The sequence below is a fragment of the Zootoca vivipara genome, chromosome 12 (assembly GCF_965207765.1).
Source record: "Zootoca vivipara chromosome 12, rZooViv2.hap1.1, whole genome shotgun sequence".
NCBI classification, from domain to species: domain Eukaryota; kingdom Metazoa; phylum Chordata; class Lepidosauria; order Squamata; family Lacertidae; genus Zootoca; species Zootoca vivipara.
In genome coordinates, this window is record NC_142595.1 from 32,226,845 (window position 1) to 32,254,823 (window position 27,979).

General features: G+C 40.0%; 2 protein-coding genes across 2 annotated transcripts; both read left to right on the top strand.

Moving 5' to 3' along the window:
• Positions 1-790: 790 nt before the first annotated feature.
• On the top strand, positions 791-11,900 carry LOC148683955 (vomeronasal type-2 receptor 26-like). Its single transcript, XM_088654694.1, has 6 exons — positions 791-1,020; positions 2,748-3,039; positions 4,571-5,452; positions 5,898-6,125; positions 7,323-7,449; positions 11,002-11,900. The coding sequence occupies exons 1-6, from the start codon at positions 791-793 to the stop codon at positions 11,898-11,900; spliced, it is 2,658 nt and encodes an 885-aa protein (XP_088510820.1).
• A 3,175-nt stretch (positions 11,901-15,075) lies between these two features.
• Positions 15,076-27,290, top strand: LOC118095422 (vomeronasal type-2 receptor 26-like). Its single transcript, XM_035136672.3, has 6 exons — positions 15,076-15,215; positions 17,301-17,592; positions 20,563-21,426; positions 22,165-22,392; positions 23,488-23,614; positions 26,392-27,290. Exons 1-6 carry the CDS (start codon positions 15,076-15,078, stop codon positions 27,288-27,290), a joined length of 2,550 nt encoding a protein of 849 aa, XP_034992563.2.
• Positions 27,291-27,979: the final 689 nt, after the last annotated feature.

The window sequence follows — 27,979 nt, forward strand, 5'->3', positions numbered from 1 at the left end:
GTTTCCTGGTGTCAATAATAGAATACAATTAAAACATAAAAAATAAAAAATAATAGGGGTCCTGTTTTTTTCTCTCCTAAAAAATATTCTAAAAAAAAACCATTAAAAACATCTTTTAAAAAGTTGCATACTCTGAGAGGTATTCACTAGAGAACCAGATCTCTCACCTACCCACTGCCAGGAATATATTTCAACATCTTGACACATTCTAATGCCCAGAAGAGAATGTTTTCTGGTGAATTCCCTTCCTCCTATTAAATGAATATGGCAAAATGTCAAAGTCATTCTGAGTCTGTTTTGATATCCAAAGACAAGTTGTTCAGAACTATGAGAAAGAGATTATTTGGAGGCTCCAGTATGAAACCTTATCAACAAGTTGATTTAGAGTACAGTAAATCAGGGCATTAATTGGAACATATGATTTCTTTGTAAACCATACTGAGAGGCAGCAAACATGTTTTTTATGTTTTTTTCCCCCTGATGTAAGTAAAGTCTTCCAGAATGCAATACTCTTGGAAGACGGCTCTGAACACTTCAATTATCACAAATTACCACATCTCATCATGCAGCTTGCCAAACCCCATGTGGACTGTAGAGTTCACAAACAGAATTAATAGCATAGTCTGAAATCTGTCATAAAATATCTCTGTGCCATTTAGTAATGGGATGTTGGTTGGACTGAAGCATTAAGTTGAATATGTGACAATTCCCATTGCAAAAGGATTTGGAGCCATGGATGTAAGCAAGTTGTAACAAGGCTGATGGTGGATAATAAATGGAACTGGGCAAAATGTTGGAGGAATTTCTTCTCCTGCTTCTTATTTTGTGGCTGCAACTTCCTCAAAGTGAATGTGAGACACCCACTGTTATGTGTACCTTGACAGATCCATTCCAGCTCCCATACCAGTATTATCAGACAGGAGACATCACCATTGGAGCAATTGCTACTCAATATGTCTGCATGTTTGATGAAATTTCATTCAGTGAACACCCAGCAACAAAGTTTGTGGATGCACTTATGTAAGGTATACCCCCTACCCCAGCTCTACTGTCATAGCCCACCTTAGAAGTGCCTTGTGTAGGTAATACAAGCACTGCAATGACCTAAAGCAGGTTGTACAAGCATTTAGTCTTATTAGCAGGCTTTTAAAATCTACGTGGTCTTTGTTATAGATGTTGTCTACAACCCTTATGGCTGTCAGACATAATTCCTCTATCCTTCTATTTTATTTTTATTTCATAAAATTTATACTGCTTGATTTTAAAAAAAGAAACTCAGTTTACAATAACCGCTTCATGGGAAAAAAATCTGTAAAACAGTTATAAATAAATATTTAAACCCTTATGACGTAAAACAAGTATTAAACTAAAAACAGATTCAAACACACAGCAGCATTTTACATATTGACAAAGGCTTGTCTAAACAAAAAAGTTTTTAGCAGGTACCAAAAAAAGTCTTGCGAAGGCACCTGCCTGATATCAATAGACATTCTTATAATTTTTTATTCTTATTTCTACCTCACTTCTTAGTTTCAATTAGAAGTAAGGTCCCCTTGACCTCTGCCTTCTAAAAATACAAACAATTCTGGTATATTATATGCATATACACTCCAGAGTTCCTGAAATAATGAGCATCTTAACATGTATATACACAATTCATAGAGCTGCATAAAATATATATGTATTGATTATAAATATGCCATAGAAACACAAATGCCTGAAAGAATACCTGCTTCCATACAGAGCTTCTTGGGTGCTAAGATTGACATAGGGGGTGGCAGCCCAAGAGTGGGCATTCTCTGTATCAGCTCCTAAGTCATGGAACTCTATCCCCATAGGCACCCATCTGGCACCTTCATTATACAGCATTTAATGAATGCTGAAGATGCACCCCTTTACCCATCCAGGGACCTTTGACAGAAGAGAAGGCAAATTTTGCTGATGGTGAGGATATGAACATTTTAAACATGTTCATGAATTCCCAAACTGGAAACTTTGTACCATAGGAGCCAACTCCTAGGCGTTTAGGCCCCTTTGCCCTCCCCAATAAAATGTTTGAGGGAGCCAGTCCCCCCCACAAAGTTGATGGGCCTTGCCATTCATATTGTGTGTGTGTGTGTGTGTGTGTGTGTGTGTGTGTGTGTGTGTGTGTGTGCCATGTCATGTGATCAATTTTGCAGGGCAGGGTTTACCTGGACCCCTCAAGCATAGAATCATAGAGTTGGAAGAGACCACAAGGGCCATCCAGTCCAACCCCCTGCCAAGCAGGAAACACCATTAAAGCATTCCTGACAGATGGCTGTCAAGCCTCCGCTTAAAGACCTCCAAAAAAGGTCACCACACTCCTTGGCAGCAAATTCCACTGTTGAACAGCTCTTACTGTCAGGAAGTTCTTCCTAATGTTCAGGTGGAGTCTTCTTTCTTGTAGTTTGAATCCATTGCTCCGTGTCTGCTTCTCTGGAGCAGCAGAAAACAACCTTTCGCCCTCCTCTGTATGACATCCTTTTATATATTTTTATATATTTTATTCAAGTTGGCACCCCTGTTTTGTGCTACATAATGAATTCATTTCAGGTTTTTGTTTTGTTTTGTTTTCTACAAGTTAGAAAAGGTAAGCAGTTCAAACCTAATCATATCTGCAGTCATCATGATGTCTCCAGTAGTGTCCTATCAAAAATAAATTATCGAATAGATGGTTAAGATAGGGCTTAATATCTGTCTCACACTTTGCACTACTCTTCATTTAGGGCAAGGACAAAAACCTACCAGCATGTTCTGTCCTTAGTGTTTGCAGTGAAGGAGATGAATAAAAATCCCAATATCTTACCAAATATAACTCTTGGCTTCCACATTTATGAGAGTTATTTCAATGCAAGGATGACTCATCAAAACACCTTGAAACTTCTTTCCAGCCAGAAAGCAATTGTTCCAAACTTCAAATGTGATAAGCAACGGAAGTTGATATCTGTTATTGGGGGACTTGACTCTGAAATCTCCCTTCACATGGCTACTCTATTAGGCATCTACAAGATTCCACAGGTATTATCAGCCATTCAGAGAGAAAATAACAGTCACAACTGCTTTTTCTTCAACAAAATACCAAAACATAGAAAAAGTCCCCTCGCTCCATTTTTTTCACCATTGTGTGCTTGTGAAACAGAGTTCAATAGCACATCTGAAAATGGAAATAACCAGCATATTAATCTTTGGATGGTGAAAAAAAAGACATTTTAAAAAATATATATATACAAGGGGGTGGTTTTAAGGAACCTTGGTTTTGGCAAGTGCTTTGCCTATTGCACTAATGGGCAATGTATAGCCTTCCTAAGGTTTCTGGAATACAACATTTATCAGTTCTAGCCAGCATGGCCAGTGTCCAGGAATGGCAAGAGTTGTAGTTCAGTAACAGCAGATGTTAGGAAAGATGGAGGGCACAAGGAGAAGGGGACGCCAGAGGACGAGATGGTTGGACAGTGTTCTCAAAGCTACGAACATGAGTCTGACCAAACTGCAGGAGGCAGTGGAAGACAGGAGTGCCTGCCGTGCTCTGGTCCATAGGGTCACAAAGAGTCAGACATGGCTAAACGACTAAACAACAACAAACCATAGCTGCCAAGTTATCCCTTTTTTACAGGGATTTTCCCTTATGCTGAATAGGCTTCCTCGCGAGAAAAGGGAAAGCTTGGCAGCTATGCAACAAACATTAGACAAGCCATAATTTCTCTACCAATGTTCCATTGCCTAAGGCCCTAAAGAACATTTTAGTCATAGGCAACAGGTAAATGTCCAGTGGGAGAGAGCTCCAGAAGGAGGCCCTACAACCAAAATGACCCATTTCCCCATTGCCAACCACCTCCTTATGGCTAGTGGGGGCAACAGCAGGAGGACCTCTGAGGAAAATCTCCGTGCACAGACAGGTTAATGGGGTGAAAGGTGGTGTCTCAAATAGCCATATTCCAAGCTGTGCATGCCTTCAAAGGATGAGCACTAGCATATTGAATTATACTTTGAAATGGTGGGTAAGAAACTATTTGTATTTTTTCAGGAGCTGGTTGGATGTGCTCTAGATACTGGTCTACATTGTTTTCTTTTTGATCTGCAGTAACTTCAGTTTCCAGGAAGTCTTCAACAGCAACCTCACTATAATATATTGTTACCTTAGTGGTATGGTTACTTCTTCTGCCACAAAGTTAACAATGGGAGAGTGCTGCTTAATTCTAAAGCCATGGCATAACTGAACATGAAATTCAGCATAGGAAAAAAAAAGATGGAAAGGACTACACATTTCCTCCTCACAAACAAAGCAAGGACTAGAGTTCAAGAGTTTTTGACATTAAGAATAAAATCAGCAGAATTCATCTATATTCCCAGTATCAAGCTGAAAAATCAGTTCACTGACAATATAATTGTGTGTGTTTGAAGGAAAGAAGACAATATTATGGGAACTGCTTTCCCCTAACAATAACCTCTTTTTCAGTTAAGCATATTCACATTATTTTAATGATGATATTATCTTATCAATATATTAAATATTAAAATTTGTTATTTTCTTAATTTTATTCCCCTTTAGATTGCCTATTGTGCATTTGCTCCAATGATGCATGTTAGAAGTCAACTCCCTTCCCTCTACAGGGCAGTTCCCAGTGAACAATATCAGTATGAAGGGATTGTCCAGCTTCTTCTGTATTTTCAATGGACATGGGTTGGGATCATTGCAATGGATGATGATAATGGAGACAAGTTTATGCTGACCTTGATCCCAATGCTTTTGCAATGTGGAATATGCATAGCCCTCAGTGAAAAAACACCAGCCATATCACATGCTATAGATAAATTGAGTTCGTTTAACTCTATTTTTCAGAAGGCCAGCTATCTATCCAACTCCAAAGTCAATGTTTTGGTAGTGAATGCAGATTATCCCACCATAACATATATGACTTGGACAATATTCCTCTTTGCAATGGTGAAAGGCATCGAAGAGACATCTATAGGAAAAGTCTGGATCATGACAGCTCAGTGGGATTTTTCTTCAGAGACATTGCATAGGGCATCTAATATTCAAGTCTTTGATGGGGCCTTGTCTTTTGTCATACACTCAAAAGAAGTAGTGGGCTTCAGAAAATTCTTGCAGTTCTTACATCCTAAGTCACCCAAAGGAGATGGTTTTCTTATAATTTTCTGGCAGCAGGCATTTAACTGCTTTTTCTCTTATTCAAATCAGATCAGCAAATGCAGTGATAAATGCAATAATAATCATTGCACTGGTGAACAGAAGCTGGAGAGCCTCCCTGGGACTCTTTTTGAAATGAGTTTTACTGGTCAAAGCTATAGCATTTACAATGCAGTCCACGCCATAGCACACACTTTACATAGGATGTACTCATCCAGGCTAAAACACAGAGCAATGCCAGACAGAAGTTGGTTGGATCATCTGAATGTGCAACCTTGGCAGGTAGTATTTCACATAAATCATGGCTTACAATGTGCAGCTGAGCAGAGATAGGGGGAAGGAGCTATGCAAATGTTAGTTGCTAATGGAATGACTTTTATTGGCAATGGTTTGCACCCTTTGGCTTGGCATTGGCATGTTTCCAAGCATCCCAAAACCTGATTGGTGACCACCATTCAGCCAGCATGCTGTGGATGTTCATGAGGGTAGAAGGAACCTCAGGCTCATATGAAGCATGCATCAATCACAAAGGGATTTGAAGTGTTGTGGCCAATTCACATAATATCCTATATATACATTACATTTCCATACCTGAACACAACACATCCCTTTTCGGAAGCATATAATTTTAGAATGAAAGACTGGGGAGAGAGGCGTTGCACTTTAATCATTTTGAAAAATCAGACTTGCACTTCATAAAATCTCACTATGTCTCTGTTCACTCTAGCTTCATCATTTCCTAAGGAGAATTTCATTTAACAACACCGTTGGTGACGCAGTGTATTTTAATGAGAAGGGTGAATTAACAGCAGGATTTGACATAATGAACTGGGTTACTTTCCCAAATCAATCTTTCTTAAAAGTGAAAGTGGGAAGAATGAATCCACATTCTGTGCTGGATCAAGCGTTCACAATTAATAAGGAGGCCATCACATGGCACATGGCATTTAATCAGGTGGGTTCAAAACAGAGAAAAGTAGGAGAAAGTACCCAACATTTCTCAGGAATTATATGAAACAAACAACATGAATGAGAAGAATAATGAGATATATAAATGGATAATGTAATCTAGTTCTGCAAGCACAACCTGAGCAAAAGAGCACTGCCATCACCACCAGCCCCAGCTTCCAGAAACTGGAATTCAAAAGCATTTTTGGCTTGGATAGTGGAGGCAATCATATCTGCCATTGCACAGCCATTGATAGTCTTATCCTCCATTAATTTGTCCAATCCATTCCATTCTTAAAGCCAACCAAGTTGGTTGTGAAAAAGAACTTAATTCATGCACTGCGTGAAGTACTTTTAGGCCACCCTGAATCTTCCAGCATTCAGTTTCATTGAATGTCCGTGAGTTCTAGTGTTATGGGAGGGGGGGGGCATTTCTCTAGCCACTTTCTCCATCTCATGCATAAATTATGAATTTCTATTATTTCACCTCTTACTCACCTTTTCTCTAAAGTAAAAAGTCCAAAATGCTGCAAGCTTTCTTCATAGGGAAGTAGCTCTATTCCCTTGATCATTTTGGCTGTCCTTTTCCAACTCTACAATTTCATTTTTGAGGTGAGGCAGCCAGAATTGTACATAGTATTCCAAATGTGATCGCACTGTAGATTTGCATAATAACATTATGATAATGACTGTTTTATTTTCTATTCCATTCTTAATGATCCCTACCATGGATTTTTTTTAAAAAAAAACAAACTTTTTTTACAACTGCCACATAGAAAATGGACCGAGAAATTAATGTGTGTGTGTCTGTGCGTCTGTGTCTGTGTCTCTGTGTGTAAAAAATAAGTACTTATTTTGGTTCATACAATCACCCCAAAATGTAGCTTTGTATGTAGTATGTTTTGTTCATTCAGACCAAGTACTGCTGAGCTTCTGTGTCACTATGATGGGACCAGCAATGATCAGAAGATTATACCAAGGTATCCTTTGAAAATCAATCTGTTCTCTATTAAAGTTGAAACCTCGCTCATATTTTCCTGAGTTATTTCCACCTGTCTAGAATTTGAGATCTAATCCATTTGATTCTCTTTGCAAGCACAGTTCCCCCGAGAATCAACTTTTTAAAAGAGCAGCATAGGGTACACTATTGTTAAGATGAAAGAACTCTGCATTTCTTTCTCTAGTCTTTTTAATTTTTTTATAGGTGCTGCCCCTTGCCAGATGTAATGAAAACTGCCATCCAGGTTACAGCAGAAAAAAGAAAGAAGGGAAACCATTCTGTTGTTTTGATTGTTCTCCTTGTCCAGATGGGAAGATTTCAGACCAGAAGCGTAGGTGGAAAATGTTTAGGGCCATGGATGACATGCTGTCAGTGCCAGCACAATCCTATTAATGCCTATTTCATACCTTTTTGTTGATTTTGGACCCAGGTGCAGTGAAGACTGTGCAGGGTGTGTGCAATAAAGTACAGCCATTAGAGGATACTTGTATTGGGATCCATTTAGGCCACAACTTTATTGATTACAGATGAAAGCAAGTTTGCTGTAGGCATTGGATGTGTAACCAAAAATCTACTCAATCCACCCTGGTTCCTCTGGTTTATAACAACTGTTGAAGGGGACAGGCTATCACAAAACTTGGTTGCTCAAAAGCTTGCAATGGTTGCCGATACACTACTAGTTAATGTTCAAGGTTCTTGTATTACTTTAAAAGACCCTTAACAACTTGGATCAAAGATACTTCTAGAACTGTTTGATACCTTATATCCATTCCTAATCAGTGAGGTCTTGGGGAGAATAGTCTTCTGGGATGGACACGTGCTAAAGTGACACAGTCTGGAAATACAGATTCGCCCGTCTGTAGTCTGAGTGTTTGACAAACTAAGCTTTTAATTAGTCAAGATCTTTTTTAAAAAATGCAGAAACAGCAACATAGAACTGTTGTGGGTGGGCAAATAAGATTGTTTTCAAAGAGTAATGTCTTATAATAATAATGGACAATTCATTTTTGTACTGAGAATAGCACATCTTATTTGGAAGTATAAGGAGGTTGTAGATGAGGATTAGTTGAGTTATTATTGTATATTAAGATTTAGTTCGTAACATTATAGAGTAACATTATACAGGCTCGTAACATTATACAGGAGGCAGCAACGAAAACCATCCCAAGGAAAAGGAAATGCAAGAAAGCAAAATGGCTGTCCAACGAGGCCTTACAAATAGCGGAGGAGAGGAGGCAAGCAAAATGCAAGGGAGATAGGGAAAGATACAGGAAACTGAATGCAGATTTCCAAAAACAGCAAGGAGAGACAAGAGGGTCTTCTTAAATGAGCAATGCAAAGAAATAGAGGAAAACAATAGAATGGGGAAAACCAGAGATCTGTTCAAGAAAATTGGAGATATGAAAGGAACATTTCGTACAAAGATTACCATAATCAAGGACAAAAGTGGTAAGGACCTAACAGAAGCAGAAGACATCAAGAAGAGGTGGCAAGAATACACAGAGGAATTATACCAGAAAGATATGGAGGTCTCGTACACCCCAGGTAGTTTGGTTGCTGACCTTGAGCCAGACATCTTGGAGAGTGAAGTCAAATGGGCCTTAGAAAGCACTGCTAATAACAAGGCCAGTGGAAGTGATGATATTCCAGCTGAACTGTTTAAAATTTTAAAAGATGATGCTGTTAAGGTGCTACACCCAATATGCCAGCAAGTTTGGAAAACTCAGCAATGGCCAGAGGATTGGAGATCAGTCTACATCCCAATTCCAAAGAAGGGCAGTGCCAAAGAATGCTGCAACTACCGCACAATTGCGCTCATTTCACACGCTAGCAAGGTTATGCTTAAAATTCTACAAGGCAGGCTTAGTCAGTATTTGGACCGAGAACTCCCAGAAGTGCAAGCTGGATTTCGAAAGGGCAGAGGAACCAGAGACCAAATAGCAAACATGCGCTGGATTATGGAGAAAGCTAGAGAGTTCCAGAAAAACGTCTACTTCTGCTTCATTGACTATGCAAAAGCCTTTGACTGTGTCGACCACAGCAAACCATGGCAAGTTCTTAAAGAAATGGGAGTGCCTGATCACCTCATCTGTCTCCTGAGAAATCTCTATGTGGGACAAGAAGCTACAGTTAGAACTGGATATGGAACAACTGATTGGTTCAAAATTGGGAAAGGAGTACGACAAGGTTGTATATTGTCTCCCTGCTTATTTAACTTATATGCAGAATTCATCATGCGAAAGGCTGGACTAGATGAATCCCAAACCGGAATTAAGATTGCCGGAAGAAATATCAACAACCTCAGATATGCAGATGACACAACCTTGATGGCAGAAAGCGAGGAGGAATTAAAGAACCTTTTAATGAGGGTGAAAGAGGAGAGCGCAAAATATGGTCTGAAGCTCAACATCAAAAAAACCAAGATCATGGCCACTGGTCCCATCACCTCCTGGCAAATAGAAGGGGAAGAAATGGAGGCAGTGAGAGATTTTACTTTCTTGGGCTCCTTGATCACTGCAGATGGTGACAGCAGTCACGAAATTAAAAGACGCCTGCTTCTTGGGAGAAAAGCAATGACAAACCTAGACAGCATCTTAAAAAGCAGAGACATCACCTTGCCGACAAAGGTCCGTATAGTTAAAGCTATGGTTTTCCCAGTAGTGATGTATGGAAGTGAGAGCTGGACCATAAAGAAGGCTGATCGCCGAAGAATTGATGCTTTTGAATTATGGTGCTGGAGGAGACTCTTGAGAGTCCCATGGACTGCAAGAAGATCAAACCTATCCATTCTTAAGGAAATCAGCCCTGAGTGCACCCTGGAAGGACAGATCGTGAAGCTGAGGCTCCAATACTTTGGCCACCTCATGAGAAGAGAAGAATCCTTGGAAAAGACCCTGATGTTGGGAAAGATTGAGGGCACTAGGAGAAGGGGACGACAGAGGACAAGATGGTTGGACAGTGTTCTCGAAGCTACGAAGATGAGTTTGACCAAACTGCGGGAGGCAGTGCAAGACAGGAGTGCCTGGCGTGCTATGGTCCATGGGGTCATGAAGAGTCGGACACGACTAAACGACTAAACAACAACAACAAAGATTTAGTTAAGTGAGTTATTGCATTGAGTATCAAGAATTAATTAGAATAAAGCTGTATTTTAAGATAGTAATAAGAGATTTATCATGTTACCAAGTTAATTAGAGTCATAATATGTTTAGATAATTATTAAAAAGACTGGAATTAAGATATGGAAGTACTAACAAAGTAATATAATGAAACGCAGCAGGGAAGGATTGGAGGAAGTCAAAAATGGTAGATTTTATGATAGAAGATTGCTTTGATATTCTTTATTGTAGTGTATGTAATTTGTTTGTTATCATGTTTTTTTGTCTTTGGTTTGTCTCATTTTATAAAACATATATATATATGTTGTATTGTGTATTGACCCCTGACCATTAGGTCCAGTCGTGACCGACTCTGGGGTTGCGCGCTCATCTCGCATTATTGGCCGAGGGAGCCGGCGTATAGTTTCCAGGTCATGTGGCCAGCATGACAAAGCCGCTTCTGGCAAACCAAAGCAGCACATGGAAACGCCGTTTACCTTCCCGCTGTAGCGGTTCCTATTTATCTACTTGCATTTTGACGTGCTTTCGAACTGCTAGGTGGGCAGGAGCTGGGACCAAGCAACGGGAGCTCACCCCGTCACAGGGATTCGAACCGCCGACCTTCTGATCAGCAAGCCCTAGGCTCAGTGGTTTAACCACAGCGCCACCTGGGTCCCCATATATATATATATATATATATATATATATATATATATATATGAATAGCACAGCTTGCCCATCATTAATTTCTAAGGGACTAACGCAGCATTTGTTCTATTTTTCAGATATGGACTATTGTTTCCAGTGTCCAGAAGGTCAATTTGCAAATAAAAACAGAGATAAATGTCTCCCTAAGATACTGAACTTCCTTTCTTTCACAGAACCTTTGGGTATCACTTCAGCTTTTTTCAGTTTGTCTTCTTCTCTAGTAACAGCTTTTGTGTTAGGGATTTTCATTAAACATAGCAATACTCCCATCATCAAAGCCAACAATCGGGATCTCACCTATTGTCAGCTCATCTCTCTATCACTCTGTTTCCTGTGCTGCTTGCTATTCATTGGCCATCCTAACACAGTGACCTGCTATTTAAGACAAACCACTTTTGGTATGATCTTCTCAGTGGCTGTTTCTGGTATTTTGGCAAAAACAATCACAGTGGTTCTGGCTTTAATGGCCGCTAGGCCAGGATCCAAGAAGAGGAAATGGTTGGGGAAAGGATTGGGAAACTGTGTTATTTTGGGGTGTTTCATTATTCAAGCCTGTATTTGTGCTGTATGGCTCTGTATTGCTCCTCCATTCCCAGATTTTGACGTGTACTCTCTGGCTGGAGAAATAATTGTAGAATGTAACGAGGGGTCAGCCATTATGTTTTATTGTGTCCTGGGTTACCTAGGATTCTTGGCTATTGTTAGCTTCACTGTAGCTTTTCTAGCCAGGAAGTTGCCAGATAGTTTCAATGAAGCCAAGTTCATTACTTTTAGCATGTTGGTGTTTTGCAGTGTTTGGGTGTCCTTTGTTCCAGCTTACCTGAGCACCAAAGGAAAATCCATGGTGGCTGTGGAGATCTTCTCCATTTTGGCTTCCAGTGCTGGATTGCTAGTCTGTATCTATGCCCCTAAATGCTATATAATTATTTTTAGACCTGAGCTGAACAGCAAGGGCCAACTAATAAAAAGAAAGTAATCTACATGATTTTGTAGGGCTTGTGAAATTGCTGCTGCTCATTCCTCTTATGGTTGATTCCGCCCCCGCCCCCAGAAATTAGTGCAATAGTTTTAATTTAGGTGAAATGTCTTTCTCTGTGTGTTTACCATATGCAGTTCAGCCTAAAATAGGCTGTAAGAAACAAAAGTCAAAGTTTGATTAATAAAAGTTAAAATTCATTTAAGATTCTCCATGCTATCATTCTGTACAAGTGCACACAGTACAATTTTGCTATTTTTTTTTTACAAAAAAGTAATTTATTTTGCTGTTTCTAAGAAATTAATAGAAAATTAATTTACATATAAAATGATTTGTGAATAGAAGTTATACAAAAACTGTTATGGACCAAATTAACTGGGCTGTCTAATGGTCCCTTTATTGCAGAACCCTTTAAATTGTCGTTACGTAATTGGGGTCCAGGCAGTTGGTGGTGTTACGTAATTGGGGTCCAGACAGAAAAAAAAGAAAAGACACACTTTTCACTGCCATGGAGTCAAACAGTAATCTCCCAATGCCACTTTCCAGAGGAAATGATCCTGCAGGGATCACCAGAAACTCACTTCTCTGCCCACACATTTAATTTAGTAGGCTCCCAAAGACCACAGCTTCAAAAGATGTTGAGAGGTCCTTATTATTATTATTTTATTATTTATTTATTTATTTGTTTATACCCCATCCATCTGACTGGGTTTCCCCTGCCACTCTGGGCGGCTTCCAACAAATACCAAAATACATTAAAATATCACAGATTAAAAACTTCCCTAAACAGGGCTGTCTTTAGGTGTTTTCTAAATGTCAGGTAGTTGTTTATCTCTCTGACATCTGTTGGGAGGGTGTTCCACAGGGCAGGCGCCACTACCGAGAAGGCCCTCTGCCTGGTTCCCTGTAGCTTTGCTTCTCACAGTGATGGAACCACCAGAAGGCCCTCGGCGCTGGATCTCAGTGTCTGGGCTGAACAATGGGGGTGGAGACGCTCCTTCAGGTATATAGGACCGAGGCCGTTTAGGGTTTTAAAGGTCAGCACCAACACTTTGAATTGTGCTCGGAAATGTACTAGGAGCCAATGTAGGTCTCTTAGGACCGGTGTTATGTGGGCTGCTCCCAGTCACCAATCTAGCTGCCGCATACTGGATTAATTGCAGTTTCTGGGTCACCTTCAAAGGTAGCCCCACGTACAGCACATTGCAGTAGTCCAAGCGGGAGATAACTAGAGCATGCACCACTCTGGTGAGACTGTCTGTGGGCAGGTAGGGTCTCAGCCTGCATACCAGATGGAGCTGATAGACAGCCACCCTGGACACAGAATTAACCTGTCCTGCCCATCGTTCTGCCAGTAAAGGTTTCACAGTGCAACTAAGACTCATTCAATACCAAACCCATGCCTGAAGCCAAATTGAATGGGTCAAGATAGTCCTCCTGAAACTTCCCAGCCACCACCTTCATGTGACCCCCCCAAAAAATGTGCCTCAGCACCAGTAACCCTTTAGGGGTTAACAGAACCACCCCTTTCCCCTACAAACAGTGGCTGAAAAGTTGTTCACCAACATCATATTCCTGTTTCCCTCTTTAATACACACTGTTCCTGACAGTTGTGACCTACTGATTTAAGCACAGATTCATGTAGCTGGCCCATGTAGTCCATCTGGTATAGGGGGTAGCTATTCATGCTGCATTGCTTTGCTGAGTGGGCAAAAATAAGAATGTGTGCGACTGATTTGGGACATAGGGACAGAATTCTTACTCCCCCCTTTTGGAGGCAAATAATTAATCCCATGCTGCAGCAACTGGATAGGTGCCAACCGGCCTGGCAACTCCTGTAGGAAGGCGAATACCCAGCCTTTAAAGTCAAGCTGTACCCTTTTCCCACTGGCCAGCTTGCATGAGATATGTGCCCCTCACCACTTCTCCTTCTGGACTTGCAGAAGACCATTCTTCCACTCACCCACAATGGGAAAGAACTGCACACTACCACACAATGATTTGAATGAAATATTTCCTGTAACACAGCTTGCTCTCAGCTCCATTCCAATATATCAGCTCTGCACATATTTCTGTTATCCCTACACTAATCAAGGTACAGTGGTACCTTGGTTTAAGTACACAATTGGTTCCGTAAGTCTGTACTTAACCTGAAGCGTACTTAACCTGAAGCGAACTTTCCCATTGAAAGTAATGGAAAGAGAATTAATCCATTCCAGATGGGTCCACAAGTACTTAAACTAAAGCGAACTTAACCTGAAGCGAACTTTCCCATTGAAAGTAATGGAAAGTGAATTAATCCATTCCAGATGGGTCCACAAGTACTTAAACTAAAGCGAACTTAACCTGAAGCGAACTTTCCCATTGAAAGTAATGGAAAGTGGATTAATCCGTTCCAGACAAGTCCGTGGATTACTCAACCTGAAGTGTAGTTAACCCGAAGTATGAGTGTAATTGGTTCTGGAAGTCCGTACTTAACCTGAAGTGAACTTAACCTGAAGCAAACTTTCCCATTGAAAGTAATGGAAAGTGGATTAATCTGTTCCAGACAGGTCCGCGGAGTACTTAAACTGAAAGTACTCAAACCGAATAGTACTTAAACCGAGGTATGACTGTACAATAACTCTTCTATACAAGCTGCAAGTTGCAGCTTCTGAAAACCAAGAATTCTCAAAGTAATTGAATCTGTAGCTACAATGCAGCAGTCATAATGAAACAGAATGTCAAGAATGTATCACTAACTTACACTGAATTCTAGCCATGTTTTGTGCTTCTGCTGCACAGCACAATACCCCAGGGGCATGACAATAAACACTAGAATTATCTAAAAAAATTACTTGAATTCATTCTCCCATGTAATTACACATATATTAAATGCCCTATATTTTTAATATATATGAATAATATATTTAGAAAGTGTATTTAAAATATCACTATGAAGGACTGTGATCAAGCAGGGATATGCCAGTCTGATCGTGGGCCGTTTTGTTTTATCAAGAGAAGCTGGAGCCACTGAAACTTGCATCTGAGCTGATGGAAGATAATAGATACAGACTGAATATTCTGAGTCAAGGTTTACCCACAGATGGCAGTGCTACTTTTTTTGCTTCTCATCTTTCTGTGGAGGCTGATGCCTCCAACTGAATGCAAGGCACACAGTCTTATGTGTTCCATGATGGATCCCTTTCACTTCCAATATAAGTATTATCAGACAGGGGACTTAATCATTGGAGAGATTGCTACTCTGTTTGGCTTTATGTTTGAGGAAATAACCTTCAGTGAACACCCAACAACAAAATTTGTAGATGAAATTGCGTAAGGAGATGGTTCTTGTTTAAATTTAAAGGATGGAATAGATAATGTCACCATAATTTAAACTATTTTGTAGAAAAATATGCACGTTCAGAAAATAGTCTGCATGCCTTGTTCAATAGAAATATAAATGAATATAAAATACATAAAATGCATATAGTGTTGCATAAGCTTACACAGTTGGTCAGATTGAGAGATGGTAAATTAAAAAGAGAAAACATTAATGAAAACATCTTTTTTTAAAAAAATTCCTTCAGTAGCACCTTAAAGACCAACTAAGTTTTTATTTTGGTATGAGCTTTCGTGTGCATGCACACTTCTTCAGATACAGTGAAATGGAAGTTTCCAGGCACTTATGTAGAGAAGGGGTGGGGAGGGGTGGGGATGGGGAGGGGGCATCACTCAGAAGGGTGGTGGAAATGGGTGATTGACTGACTGATAGCTGTTGATGACTGCAAACGACTGCAAATGGTTTTGCATGAAAAAGCAAGGGTTGAGATGGCTGAAGATCGCTTATCATGTATAATGAGATAAGAATCCGATATCTCTGTTCAAACCAGGTCCCTCCATGGTTTTGAGCTTGGTGATAAGTTGCAATTCAGCAACTTCTCTTTCCAGTCTATTTCTGAAATTCTTTTGTAGTAAGACAGCTACTTTGAGATCTTGTATAGAATGTCCTGGGAGATTGAAGTGTTCTCCTACTGGTTTTTCTGTCTTCTGGTTCCTGATGTCAGATTTATGTCCATTTATCCTTTGGCGTAGGGTTTGGCCTGTTTGTCCAATATAGAGAGCTGAAGGGCACTGTTGGCATTTGATGGCATACACAATGTTAGAGGATGAGCAATTAAATAGTCCTGAGATGGTATGTTGGATGTTGTTGGGGCCAGTAATGGTGTTGTCTGGGTGTATGTGGCAGCAAAGTTGGCATCTGGGTTTATTGCAGGCTCTGGTACCAGTGTCCATGTTAAGTCTGGTGGTTGTATTATTGTGGGTGAGGAGTTGTTTAAGATTGGGTGGCTGTCTGTAGGCAATGAAAGGTCTTCCTCCCAGAGCTTGAGAAAGGGAGCTGTCATTGTCCAGGAGAGGCTGTAGATCTCTGATGATGTGTTGTACTGTTTTAGCTTGGGAGCTGTATGTGATGACTAGTGGTGTTCTGTTATTTTCTTTTTTGGGTCTGTCTTGCAGCAGGTTCTCTCTAGGTATCTGTCTGGCTCTGTTGATCTGTTGTTTAACTTCATCAGGTGGATATTTTAGTTCTAAAAAGGTTTGCTGTAGATCTCTTAGGTGAGATTCTCTGTCTGTAGAGTTGGAACAGATGCGGTTGTAACGTAAGGCCTGGCTGTATACGATGGATTGTTTGGTATGTTTGGGATGGTAGCTAGAAGCATGTAGATATGTTTGTCGGTCAGTTGGTTTTCTGTATAAGGTGGTGTCTATATGTCCATCCTGTATTTTTATAGTAGTGTCCAAAAAATGTATTTCTTGCATAGATTGGTTCATTGTTAGGTTGATGGTGGGGTGAAAGTCATTGAATGTCTGGATGTGATGCCCCCTCCCCATCCCCACCCCTCCCCACCCCTTCTCTACATAAGTGCCTGGAAACTTCCATTTCACTGTATCTGAAGAAGTGTGCATGCACACGAAAGCTCATACCAAAATAAAAACTTAGTTGGTCTTTAAGGTGCTACTGAAGGAATTTTTTTATTTTACTTCGATCCAGACCAACACGGCTACCTACCTGTAACCATCTTTTTTTAATTGAATTCATGGGGGGGAGCATGAACATTGAGGAATATAAAAGATTCTTGTCCTTAGGGTAAATTAATATTTTTAAAGAATATTCATTGGTCACGACCGGACCTAATGGTCAGGGGTCCCTTTACCTTTTATATGATATAAAAGATGATTGATCACCACCTGAAAAAACTTTCTAATCTCAATCAACATTCTTCAAAAGAATGTGTCTATTTTATATATTTATACCCTCCCCCCCCCCACTGCATTAATGTACACTGTGGCATTCTTTCAAATATATTCTTCATGGGATGTTGAATATGTGTTTGATTCACAATATAACTTTTATTTTAGTTTAGCAGTGAAAAACTACCAGCACGTCCTGTCCTTGGTATTTGCAGTGAAGGAGATCAATGAGGATGCAAAAATCATACCAAATGTCAGCCTGGGGTTTCAAATCTATGACAGCTACACAAATGCAAGGATGACTCACCAGAACATCCTGAAACTTCTGTCCACCTCAGAAAGGACTGTTCCCAACTTCAAATGTGACAGCAAAAAGAATATGATAGCTATAATTGGAGGACTAGATTCTGAAGTCTCCCTACAGATGGCTATTATCCTGGGTATTTACAAGATTCCACAGGTACATGGCTCTTGGTTATTGCTTTCAATGGGGTAATATTTTACAAATGGGTAGCCAGTCTGGTGACTTCCAAATATTGTTGGACTGTTGCTTCTATGACCTCTTATCATGGAGGGTATGCATCATGGTGGGTGTGGCTGAGGGCACAAGGTTGGCTACTGAAATAACTTTTAAACGCATACTCAAACCTTTATTTTTTCTTTGCTCTTCTTTGAAGGAGAGATGTGTGACTGAGAACACATATTTTGAACACATATTAGGTACAACAAAGCAATGATTCTCATTTATTTCTGTCCAAGAAGTTGGACTACAACTCTCATCGTCCCTCGCCAACATGAGCTATTGTACGTGGCTGGGTGCTTCTTCCAGGCCAGCAGTCCTGGAGAGAAGGGAGGAATGTCACATTTTACTAACTGTTGGTAATGCTGCTAGGAATTTAAGTCCAATGACATCTAGAGGACAGGAGATTGGAGAAGATTACAATATCCTATGAGAAACCACTGGCTTTTTACTGCATGACATGGTTTCTTCATCTCCCATGATAACAGAGTGTGTTCATCAAATTACTTTACTCATCATGTAGCTGCTGGTGCTGATTCCCGTTATTACTGGCAATATAGATATCAAGGAAATGAAATGTCATTGAAAGTTGTTACTTAGGTTGCGGTTCCGGTTTCCGCCTGCAGGAATGGCGGACCTGTTTTCCATCTCTCTGACCTTCGTAAGGAATTTGGCGGTTGCTAGGGGAGTAAATGGCAACCCCCTACCCTCTCCGGGGGTTACGGAGAGGGGCCGCTGGCCCGCGATGCCCCCAGACCCACTCCGACTGTTTTTGGAGTGGGGGGAGCTTGGGCTGAGCACTTACGACGGCCAGGACTCCCGGACGCTAATCTGCATGGCGGGGATTTCCATGGTTAAAGAAGATAATTAGGCTTAAATCTATGGACATACTTCAGAAGGAGGGGAAGAAGCGCTGTTTACTGCTGAGAATTTTATGCTGCTGAGCGAGAGGAGTCAAAGAATGTACGGCATCTGGAAGAAGGATTGATGGGGACGGAGCGATAAGGGAAGCAAGTTTTTATTTTTTCTTCATATTGTTGCCTCGTATCTTTCCGGACGCGATGTCCTGGCTTGTTTGGAGTGAAAGAGAAGCAAAAGACTGTGTGAGTTGAACTTTGTTAGCTGTTGTTACTGAACATATTTCTTAAAGATGTGAAGTTGCCGATGAGAAAAGCCCCCCCCTAGTCAGACGGAAGGAGTTCTGGACGCGTTCGGAGGATTTATGAGCTGTGACGCACTTTAAATTGGAGCAGCGACCTGAAGCTAAGTTCAGCTATAGGGCAAGGAGATCCATTAATTTACCAAGAGTTCATGGTTGGATGTTTGGGTCTCCTGCCTGAAAAAGCTGTAAATTCTATAAAGATAAATAAATCGTAAATCTTCATGGCTATGAGAGAAAATGAAAGTGATTTGAGCCTTTTAAGATGGCGCTGCTACTCCGTCGCAACAGGGAGCTCCACTAAGAAGATTTATGGGGAGGCTGGACTGATTAACTCACACAGGAGAAAGAACATCTGTGAAACTTCGTTTGACATTTATCTCAGCAGCTGGAACAATCGGATGAAAGTGGAAAACATCTAGGTGACTGTAAGGGGAAGATTTGGAATATTATGAGCTTGGAGGACGATTTGAACTTTAGAAATAAGACGGCAGTGGACAGTTGCGAGGAATTCCCAATTTCTTGAAGCATGGGAACCCAAAAATAAATTATTTAGATGATTTGGCATAACATTCGGTTTGATTGATATATATATGTGTATAATTTGAAATATTGAATGTGATATAATTGGTTTTAATTGGAAAATTAATAAAAATATTTTTTAAAAAAAAAAAGAAAGTTGTTACTTAGGTTGACACACAGAGAGAAATCTTGCTTGGTTGAATAATAAATTCAGCATTTCTCCCCAAATTAAAGTAATATGTATTAATTTATCTCACAACCAGATGTCCAAAATAAAACTAAAGAATTAGTTCATGAAATTCAATAATAATAATAATAATAATAATAATAATAATAATAATAACAGCAGAAATAATCTCTCACTATGAAGAGGTAAAAAGTGTCCATAGGTTTCTATCTTCCTTTTTATCAGAAGTAAGTTCTGGTTTGTTCAGTGGGGTTAATTCCAGATAAGAGTAACTGCCTAAGAGTAGAAGTTTAATCTTGAAAGATAGCAAAGAGGTTGGCATAAAAGTTTGGAAAGCTTTAGGTTGTGAAAGATAATACAGTAAACCCAATTCAAAAACATTGTTCAATGAAGCCTTTCACATTTTCCCCAAGTAATAACACTTGGATACTTTTAAATCAGAATTTTCTACTTGCCCTTTTCTTATTACACACTAGCTGGCCCGGCCACGCGTTGCTGTGGCCCAGTCAGGGCCCCCATACCCCAGTGGAGGACGGTAGGATACCCCTCCCTCTGTTGTCTCCGGGGATTGTTGGCCCCTCCCCCCTGTATCACTATACCTTGGCACCCACCCTTGGTGAAGGAGGTGTCTGAGTCATGTATTGTATTCATTGGCCAGTAGGCCCCTCTTCCCTGTATCTCCATTCCTTGGTCCCCACCCTTGGAAAAGGAACTGTCTGAGTCATGCATTACAGTTGAGTTCCTTAAAATTGGCTTTTACCAGGCTAACAATGCTTGGGTACTTGAATGGAACGCTGTTTCAAAATTTCAAGGCAATCGGGCAATCGGTTTTTCAGAAAACTGATTGCTAACCAACATGGACCTTTTTACTCTCTCTCTCTCTCTCTCTCTCTCTCTCTCTCTCTCTCTCTCTCTCTCTCTCACACACACACACACACACACACACACACACACACACAGAGAGAGAGAGAGAGAGAGAGACTTAGAACAAATAATTGTATTTTAAGAAAAGATTTATTTTCTAACAAATTTCTTTGCTTAGATTGCCTATTGTGTAATAGTAGCTCCAGTGATTTGCATGAAAACCCAGTTTCCTTCTTTCTATCGAATGGTGCCCAATGAAGAACATCAGTACAAAGGGATTGTCCAGCTGCTCTTGAGATTCCAATGGACATGGATTGGAATCATTGTATCAGACGATGATGATGGAGAAAAATTTCTGCAGACCATGATGCCAATGCTCACTCGGCATGGAATCTGTACAGCCCACATAGAAAAGGCAGTTACTCTTTCTCAAAATATAGAGGCAATGCAATCACCATATGCCATCCAGTCCAAGGCCACTTCACTAACCAACTCGAAAGTCAAAGTATTTGTTGTAAATGCAGAGCCTCAGACCACTACATGGCTGATGTGGTTCGCATATTTCTATTCAGTACTGGAAGATATATCAGAGGCATCAATAGGCAAAGTATGGATTATGACAGCCCAATGGGATTTCTCATTGGAGTCATTGCAGAGGTATTTTGATATAAGGACATTTGATGGCACATTATCTTTTGCAATCCACACAAATGAAGTGCTGGGATTTAGAGAATTCCTTCAAACATTACATCCTAGCACAGCAAAAGGAGATGGGTTCATAAGAGTTTTCTGGGAAAGGGCATTCAGCTGCTTATTATCTAAGGAGAACAAGGAAAATACTAATCCTTGTACTGGTGGAGAGAATCTAGAAAGCCTCCCTGGGACATTTTTTGAAATGGACATGACTGGTAAAAGCTACAGCATCTACAATGCGGTCTACGCCATAGCATATGCTTTATGTAAGATGTTCTCACTGAGATCCAAACACAGAACAATGGTGTACAAAGGTATAACGAGTCTTCCAAATCGTCAATCCTGGCAGGTAATGTTTCACATGAAGTCGTTCTTCTGTGGTGGCCAGACTGATGTGTAAATACCCCATGGTTAATTGAATATAGTAAGAGAAGGAATTCTGCACAAAATATGCCACATCTCTTTATTTAAAAACTTGGTTTTTCTCGTGTTCTGATGCTTTCTCTTCTTCCCTAAGAGTGGCATCATGTAAATTTATTATTATTATTATTAAAAAGAGTGACATCATGTAAATCCATAAATCATATATATGTCCCATGCTTTTTCTTTGTATGGTCCAGTTGGAACTAGACATCAGATCTGCTTATTTTGTATAATTCCAGTTTCTTTCCACCAATAGTCCATTGTTGACAAACTCATGACTTCAGCTATTTTCCAAACAAATGTCACCATTGTGGGAGCTATAATTCCATTACAGAATCTACATGACATTTCTGTTATCAGTACAAGAGATTGTATCCACTCCATCCATATTTGCTCCAGATTTACCCTTTATGGGTGAAATGCAATGTTAAAAGAAACACAATTCCCAGCCCAAATTAGCCGATTTTCAACACCCATTTACAGTAGTAAGCCTCTGACTAGAAGCATGTGAAGAACTTGAAAAATCAAATATCCTTACAGAAGGATGCAGTTACTCACAAAAACCAAACACAACAAAGGATCTGCAGCAGGAAGAAACCCACATAACTCTGTGCTTAATTAATAGTAATATCGCTCTCATTTGTGTTTGACATTTTCAATGTAGCTTCACTCTTTCCTAAGCAAAATCACATTTAACAACAGTGCTGGGGATACCATCACGTTGAACGAAAATGGTGAATTAACTGCTGGCTTTGACATTATAAACTGGGTTATTTTCCCAAACCAATCCTTCTTAAAAGTGAAAGTAGGAAGGATGGATCCCCAATTGTCACAAGAGCAAGAGTTCATTCTGGATGAAAAGGCCATCAGATGGGACAGCACATTCAATCAGGTGGGATCTGACTGTGTAGTATAGTACTGTATATATGTATTGTTGGGGACTGGGCAGAGAAGGAATGGTGGAGACCGCCTCCCCAGCATGAACCTTCCATAAAAGAAGACAATTCAGAATAACAACAGGGGTTTGAGGGAGATCACAGCTTAGAGGCAGATGAGGGGGAAAGCTGGGAAATAATGGGAGAGGAGAAGGAGGAAGAAGAAGAAAAAGCACCAGGGGGGGGGGCGACAGCTGACAGACACAGTGTCTTTAGAAAGCATTCCAGCATCCCCCTCTGTCCCAGAACTCTGTGAACCTTGAAAGTAAGAGAGCAAAGAGCTCAAAGGCAGAGGGCAATTTTCAGCACCCGTAGTGATGACGCATGAGGAAGTATGAGAGACGGGGTGGGGGGTGGGGGTGGAGACTCACTTGGGACAACAACATTGTTCCAAGAGGCTGCATTCCCAAGCCTCTCTCTGTAAATATATAAAAAGAAGATGGTAAGGACTTTTTCCTTGCCTTATCCATTCCTGGCAATCTGCCGTGGGGGTTGGTTCCTCTGCCACCTGATAGGTATAGCAGCACACATATACTCAGCAACACATACACTCAATTAGTTCTCATATGCAAAGCTAAAAGGAAATCAATATGAAACTCTCTCTCTCTCTCTCTCTCTCTCTCTCTCCCTCCCTCTCTCTCCCCACCCCCACCCCCACCCCACATATAACACACACACACACACACAGAGAGAGAGAGAGAGACAGACAGACAGACAGACAGACAGACAGACAGACTTTTGCTCATAACTGTACACATTATTGGTCTGGATTTCAAAAACAAACAATGCATGGGCATGCCAAACTTAAGAAGATTCTCAGTCTAATTTGATAGTCTAATGAAAACAAACTTGATCAGGTGGAAACTGCCGTATTATGCTTTTACTGAATGCTAGCCCTACTCAGAATAGGCCCACTGAAGTTAATGTACATTGCTAACTTAGGTTCCTTGATTTCAATGAGTCTGCTTAGAGTCTGACTAGCACTGGATACAACCCTATGTGTACAAATCCATTTAAAACAGATCCACCAACCCCAATTTTTTTATGGATAGGTGCTGCCTCTTGCTGTGTGTAATGACAATTGTCGTCCAGGTTACAGCAAAAAGAAGAAGGAAGGAAAGCAATTTTGTTGCTACGATTGTGCCCCATGCCCAGAGGGCAAGATTTCAGACCAGAAGGGTAGGAGATATAATGCACAACATTAAGATATAAGCAATTTAAAATACTTTCCATTGGTTTTGGTTTATTATCAATTGAGTTCCCTAAATTAGGTCTGGGATAGTGACAAGCCAGCCATGATGCGTGTCCCTAACATGCTGCAGACATATACTGTAACCCTGAATACTTATATTTAATTAATAACAAAACTTCTGAAGAAGTGTGCATGCACACGAAAGCTCATACCAAAATAAAAACTTAGTTGGTCTTTAAGGTGCTACTGAAGGAATTTTTTTTTAATAACAAAATGTTAGCTTCATTCTGGCAAACAAATATTTATTAAGGTATGAAAGTATATGTCCCTAAAATACTTCATGACATAATCATTTCTGATATATACCGGTAAATATACTGGTATAATCCTGATACATACTGGTAAATCATAACCATCTGTTTTGGGTAATTGATGTAGTTGTTCATAGCTCCCGGATCCTCTCCATGGTCCTGTTTTGTAACTTCTGGCTCAGGCTGATCCATCTTGTACACATAATGTATGTTTTGCCTTGCCTTGAATATCACTGCAATGTAAAATTCCCTGCTGGAAGGCTGCAGAGGTCAGCAAGTTTATCAACTTTCTCTCTGGTATCTAAACAAGGAATCTACGGGAGATAAATCCAGTATTTATAGAGATATACCGGTAGTATCAAATCAGCTCACCATTTCAGAACCCCACTTTCACGGGGTCACCGGTCACCCTGCAAATGTCATTTTTGTACTGGGAGGGCAAACATTATCTATTTTATTTGGGCTATCTTTAATGTATGAGGAAACTCCCAGTCCCTGAAAATAGGTAAAATTTGTACTCAGCCAGAAAATACTGCTGATATTCAGCTTTAATTTTGCCACACACTCCACTCCCTGAACATATTGAAAAAGTCACTAAATATTACAGTCCAGAACTATTATAAATCCACAGAGAATTGTTTTATTATGGTGAGATGAAGCATCAACCTGAACTTTACTTGGCATATGAGGGGAAAACTAGATGGCTAGCAGTGACTGAAACCCACATATTCCAACAAAGTCTAGTTAAAATAATATCAATTATCAAAGGGAGAGCTTTGAAATTTAAAAAAAAAGCAACACCACATAACGTATGATAAATAGAATCATAGAATCGTAGAGTTGGAAGTAACTTGGTTCATGCCAAATAATAGAATTGTAGAGTTGGAAGGGAACACAAGGACCATCTAGTACAACCCCCAGCAACGCAGGAACATTTTGCCTAGCATGGGCCACAACACTGAGATTAAGTCTCAGGCTCTACCAGAGCCTGACCCAGACTTTCAAAATGTGAGAAGAGACTTCAGAACCCCCTATGAGATGCAAAGAGATGAATTGGAAAAAAACAGAAGGAACAGGGCGAGAAAGTAAAACGTTTTTAAGTAAACCAGACAATGGCAAATCTTAAATTACTAACTTGGAATGTAAACAGCTTAAATAATAAAATAAAAAAGAACAGGAGGTGGCATGAAATTTTAAAACTAAATTTGGATATAATTTGCCTACAGGAGATTCATGTTGCAAGGAAACATGAAAAAAAAATTGACTAAGAAGAGATTAGGGAGTCAATTTATTGCATCAGACATTTCCAAAAAAAAAACGTGGAATTGATTTGTACATAAAACCTGCACTTGAACCACAATTAATTCAAAAGGATGAGAAAGGGAGAAAATTGATGGTCAAAATTAAAGTTCAAGGAGAAAAAATAATTTTGGAAGGGATATATGCGCCAAATGAAAATAAATCAAAAAATTTCCAAGAGTTAGAAACATAATTACTAGATTTTGCAGATGCGAAAATAATAGTGATTGGGCACCTTAATGGAGTCCCATCACTAGAGAAGGATAGGAAAATTAAGAAAACCAAAGTTGTTGTTTTTTTGAAAATGCTAATAAACCAGGGAAACTTTTGGCATAGCAATTGAGAAAAAGTGAACAAAACAATTCTGTGAATCGGATAAAGCTTAATGGCAGAATTGAGAAAGCAAAAGAAATAAGGGAGGCTTTTGTAACTGATCTTTTTTATTTGCAGAATACTGATCTTTATATTTGCAGAAACAAATATTTTACTGATCTTTATATTTGCAGAAGCAAAGGAAGACTATTGAATTGATGGCAAGATTTAAATAAACACTCACACATTTACTAACAAAATAATATGTAGAAGATTAAGAAATAATATAGTGCATTTTTTAAGAAACAGCAGTGTGTAATAAGGGAAAAACAAATCAGAAGTGGAAGTTGGGGGAAGCTCAGGAGGGGAGGGAAGAGGTAATGTAATATAAATGTTATGGATATGAGATGTATGTAATGATAGAAAAAGAAAATTGAAAATAATAATAATAACAATAATAATAATAATAATTAGTAGTAGTAGTAGTAGTCTCAGGCTCTACCTTCTGAGCTATCCCTCCCTCCACTCTCTGGAAAGTCAAGGTTTGAAATGCATGGCAGGCTAGGCATGTGCCCACTGCAAGGAGTAGCCCTCAACACATGGAGGGCGATAGGGATACCCACCCCCCACTTCCTCTGCCACACAAAGTTAATCATTAGCATAAATGAACCTCTGAACAGAGCTGTGGTTTCAAATTAAAGCAAAATATGCACAGAACGCAAAGCATTAGAGACAGATCTATTAACTTAATTGGACAGAGAGTGCAAATTTTAAAAAAGAAAAGTGCTTACATGATTCAGGGATAGACACATAAACTTCTTCTTCTTCTTCTTCATTTCCAGACATGGATGAGTGTTCAAAATGCCCAGAAGGTCAGTATCCAAACAGGAACAAAGATCAGTGCCTTTCAAAGAGAGTCAACTTCCTCTCATTCACAGAAACTTTGGGGATCCTTTTAACTTTCTTAGCTCTGTCTTTTTCTCTGATCACAGCTTTGGTGTTTGGAGTCTTCGCTAAGCATCAGAACACTCCCATTGTCAAAGCCAACAATCGAAACCTCACCTACTCTCTGCTTATCTCGCTATTCCTCTGCTTCCTCTGCTCCTTGTTATTCATTGGCCTGCCCCAAACAGTGAACTGCTGTTTAAGACAAACTGCTTTTGGTGTCATCTTCTCTGTAGCTGTTTCCTGCATTTTGGCAAAAACCATAACTGTGATTCTGGCTTTTGTCGCCACCAAGCCAGGTTCCACAATGAGAAGATGGGTGGGGAAAAGATTCACAAACTCTATAATTCTTGGCTGCTCCTTTATTCAAGCTACTATTTGTGCTGTATGGCTATGCACTACTCCCCCATTTCCACATTTTGACATGCACTCCCTGGCTCAAGAAATTGTAGTGGAATGCAATGAAGGTTCTGTCACTATGTTTTATTCTGTTCTGGGCTACCTGGGATTCTTGGCCATTGTTAGCTTCACTGTGGCTTTTCAGGCTAGAAAGTTGCCAGACAGCTTCAATGAAGCCAAGTTCATCACTTTCAGCATGTTGGTTTTCTGCAGTGTTTGGTTGTCTTTTGTTCCTTCCTATTTAAGCACAAAAGGAAAATACATGGTGGCTGTGGAGATCTTCTCCATCTTGTCCTCCAGTGCTGGGTTACTAGGTTGTATCTTTGCTCCCAAATGCTACATAATTATCCTGAGGCCAGAACTGAACAATAAGGAGCAGATAATAAAGAGATATTAGTATATATAAAAAAACTAAATCTAAGAGTATGGCATTTTATTGATGTTTTTGAAACCTATTGCTCAGGAGAGTCTTCTTAAGAATGATAAAGGTAAAGGTAAAGGGAACCCTGACCATTAGGTCCAGTCATGACCAAGTCTGGCGTTGTGGCGCTCATCTCGCATTATTGGCCGAGGGAGCTGGCGTACAACTTCCAGGTCATGTGGCCAGCATGACAAAGCCGCTTCTGACTAGCACACGGAAACGCCATTTACCTTCCTGCTTGAAGCGGTACCTATTTATCTACTTGCACTTTGTGACGTGCTTTCGATCTGCTAGGTTGGCAGGAGCTGGGACCAAGCAACGGGAGCTCACCCCGTCGCAGGAATTCAAACTGCTGACCTTCTGATCAGCAAGCTTTAGGCTCAGCCGTTTAACCCACAGTTTCACCCGCTGTCCCTTTTAAGAATGGTAGTAGTGTTTAAATGAGAAGCAGTTTGCAAACTTGCCATTTCAGTACTGATAGCTATAATATTTTCCTGTACACCCATAAATAAAGACTTGTGGGATGTGAACCATAGTAGAAATATCACAGTTGGTCAGATAGCCTTTATATGGCTGGTTCCCACCCTCTTCTGATTGGCCATAAGGTCCCAAGGGATCTTGACCCCACTTCTCTATTTGTATAATTTATAAGGGTGGTGGATTTT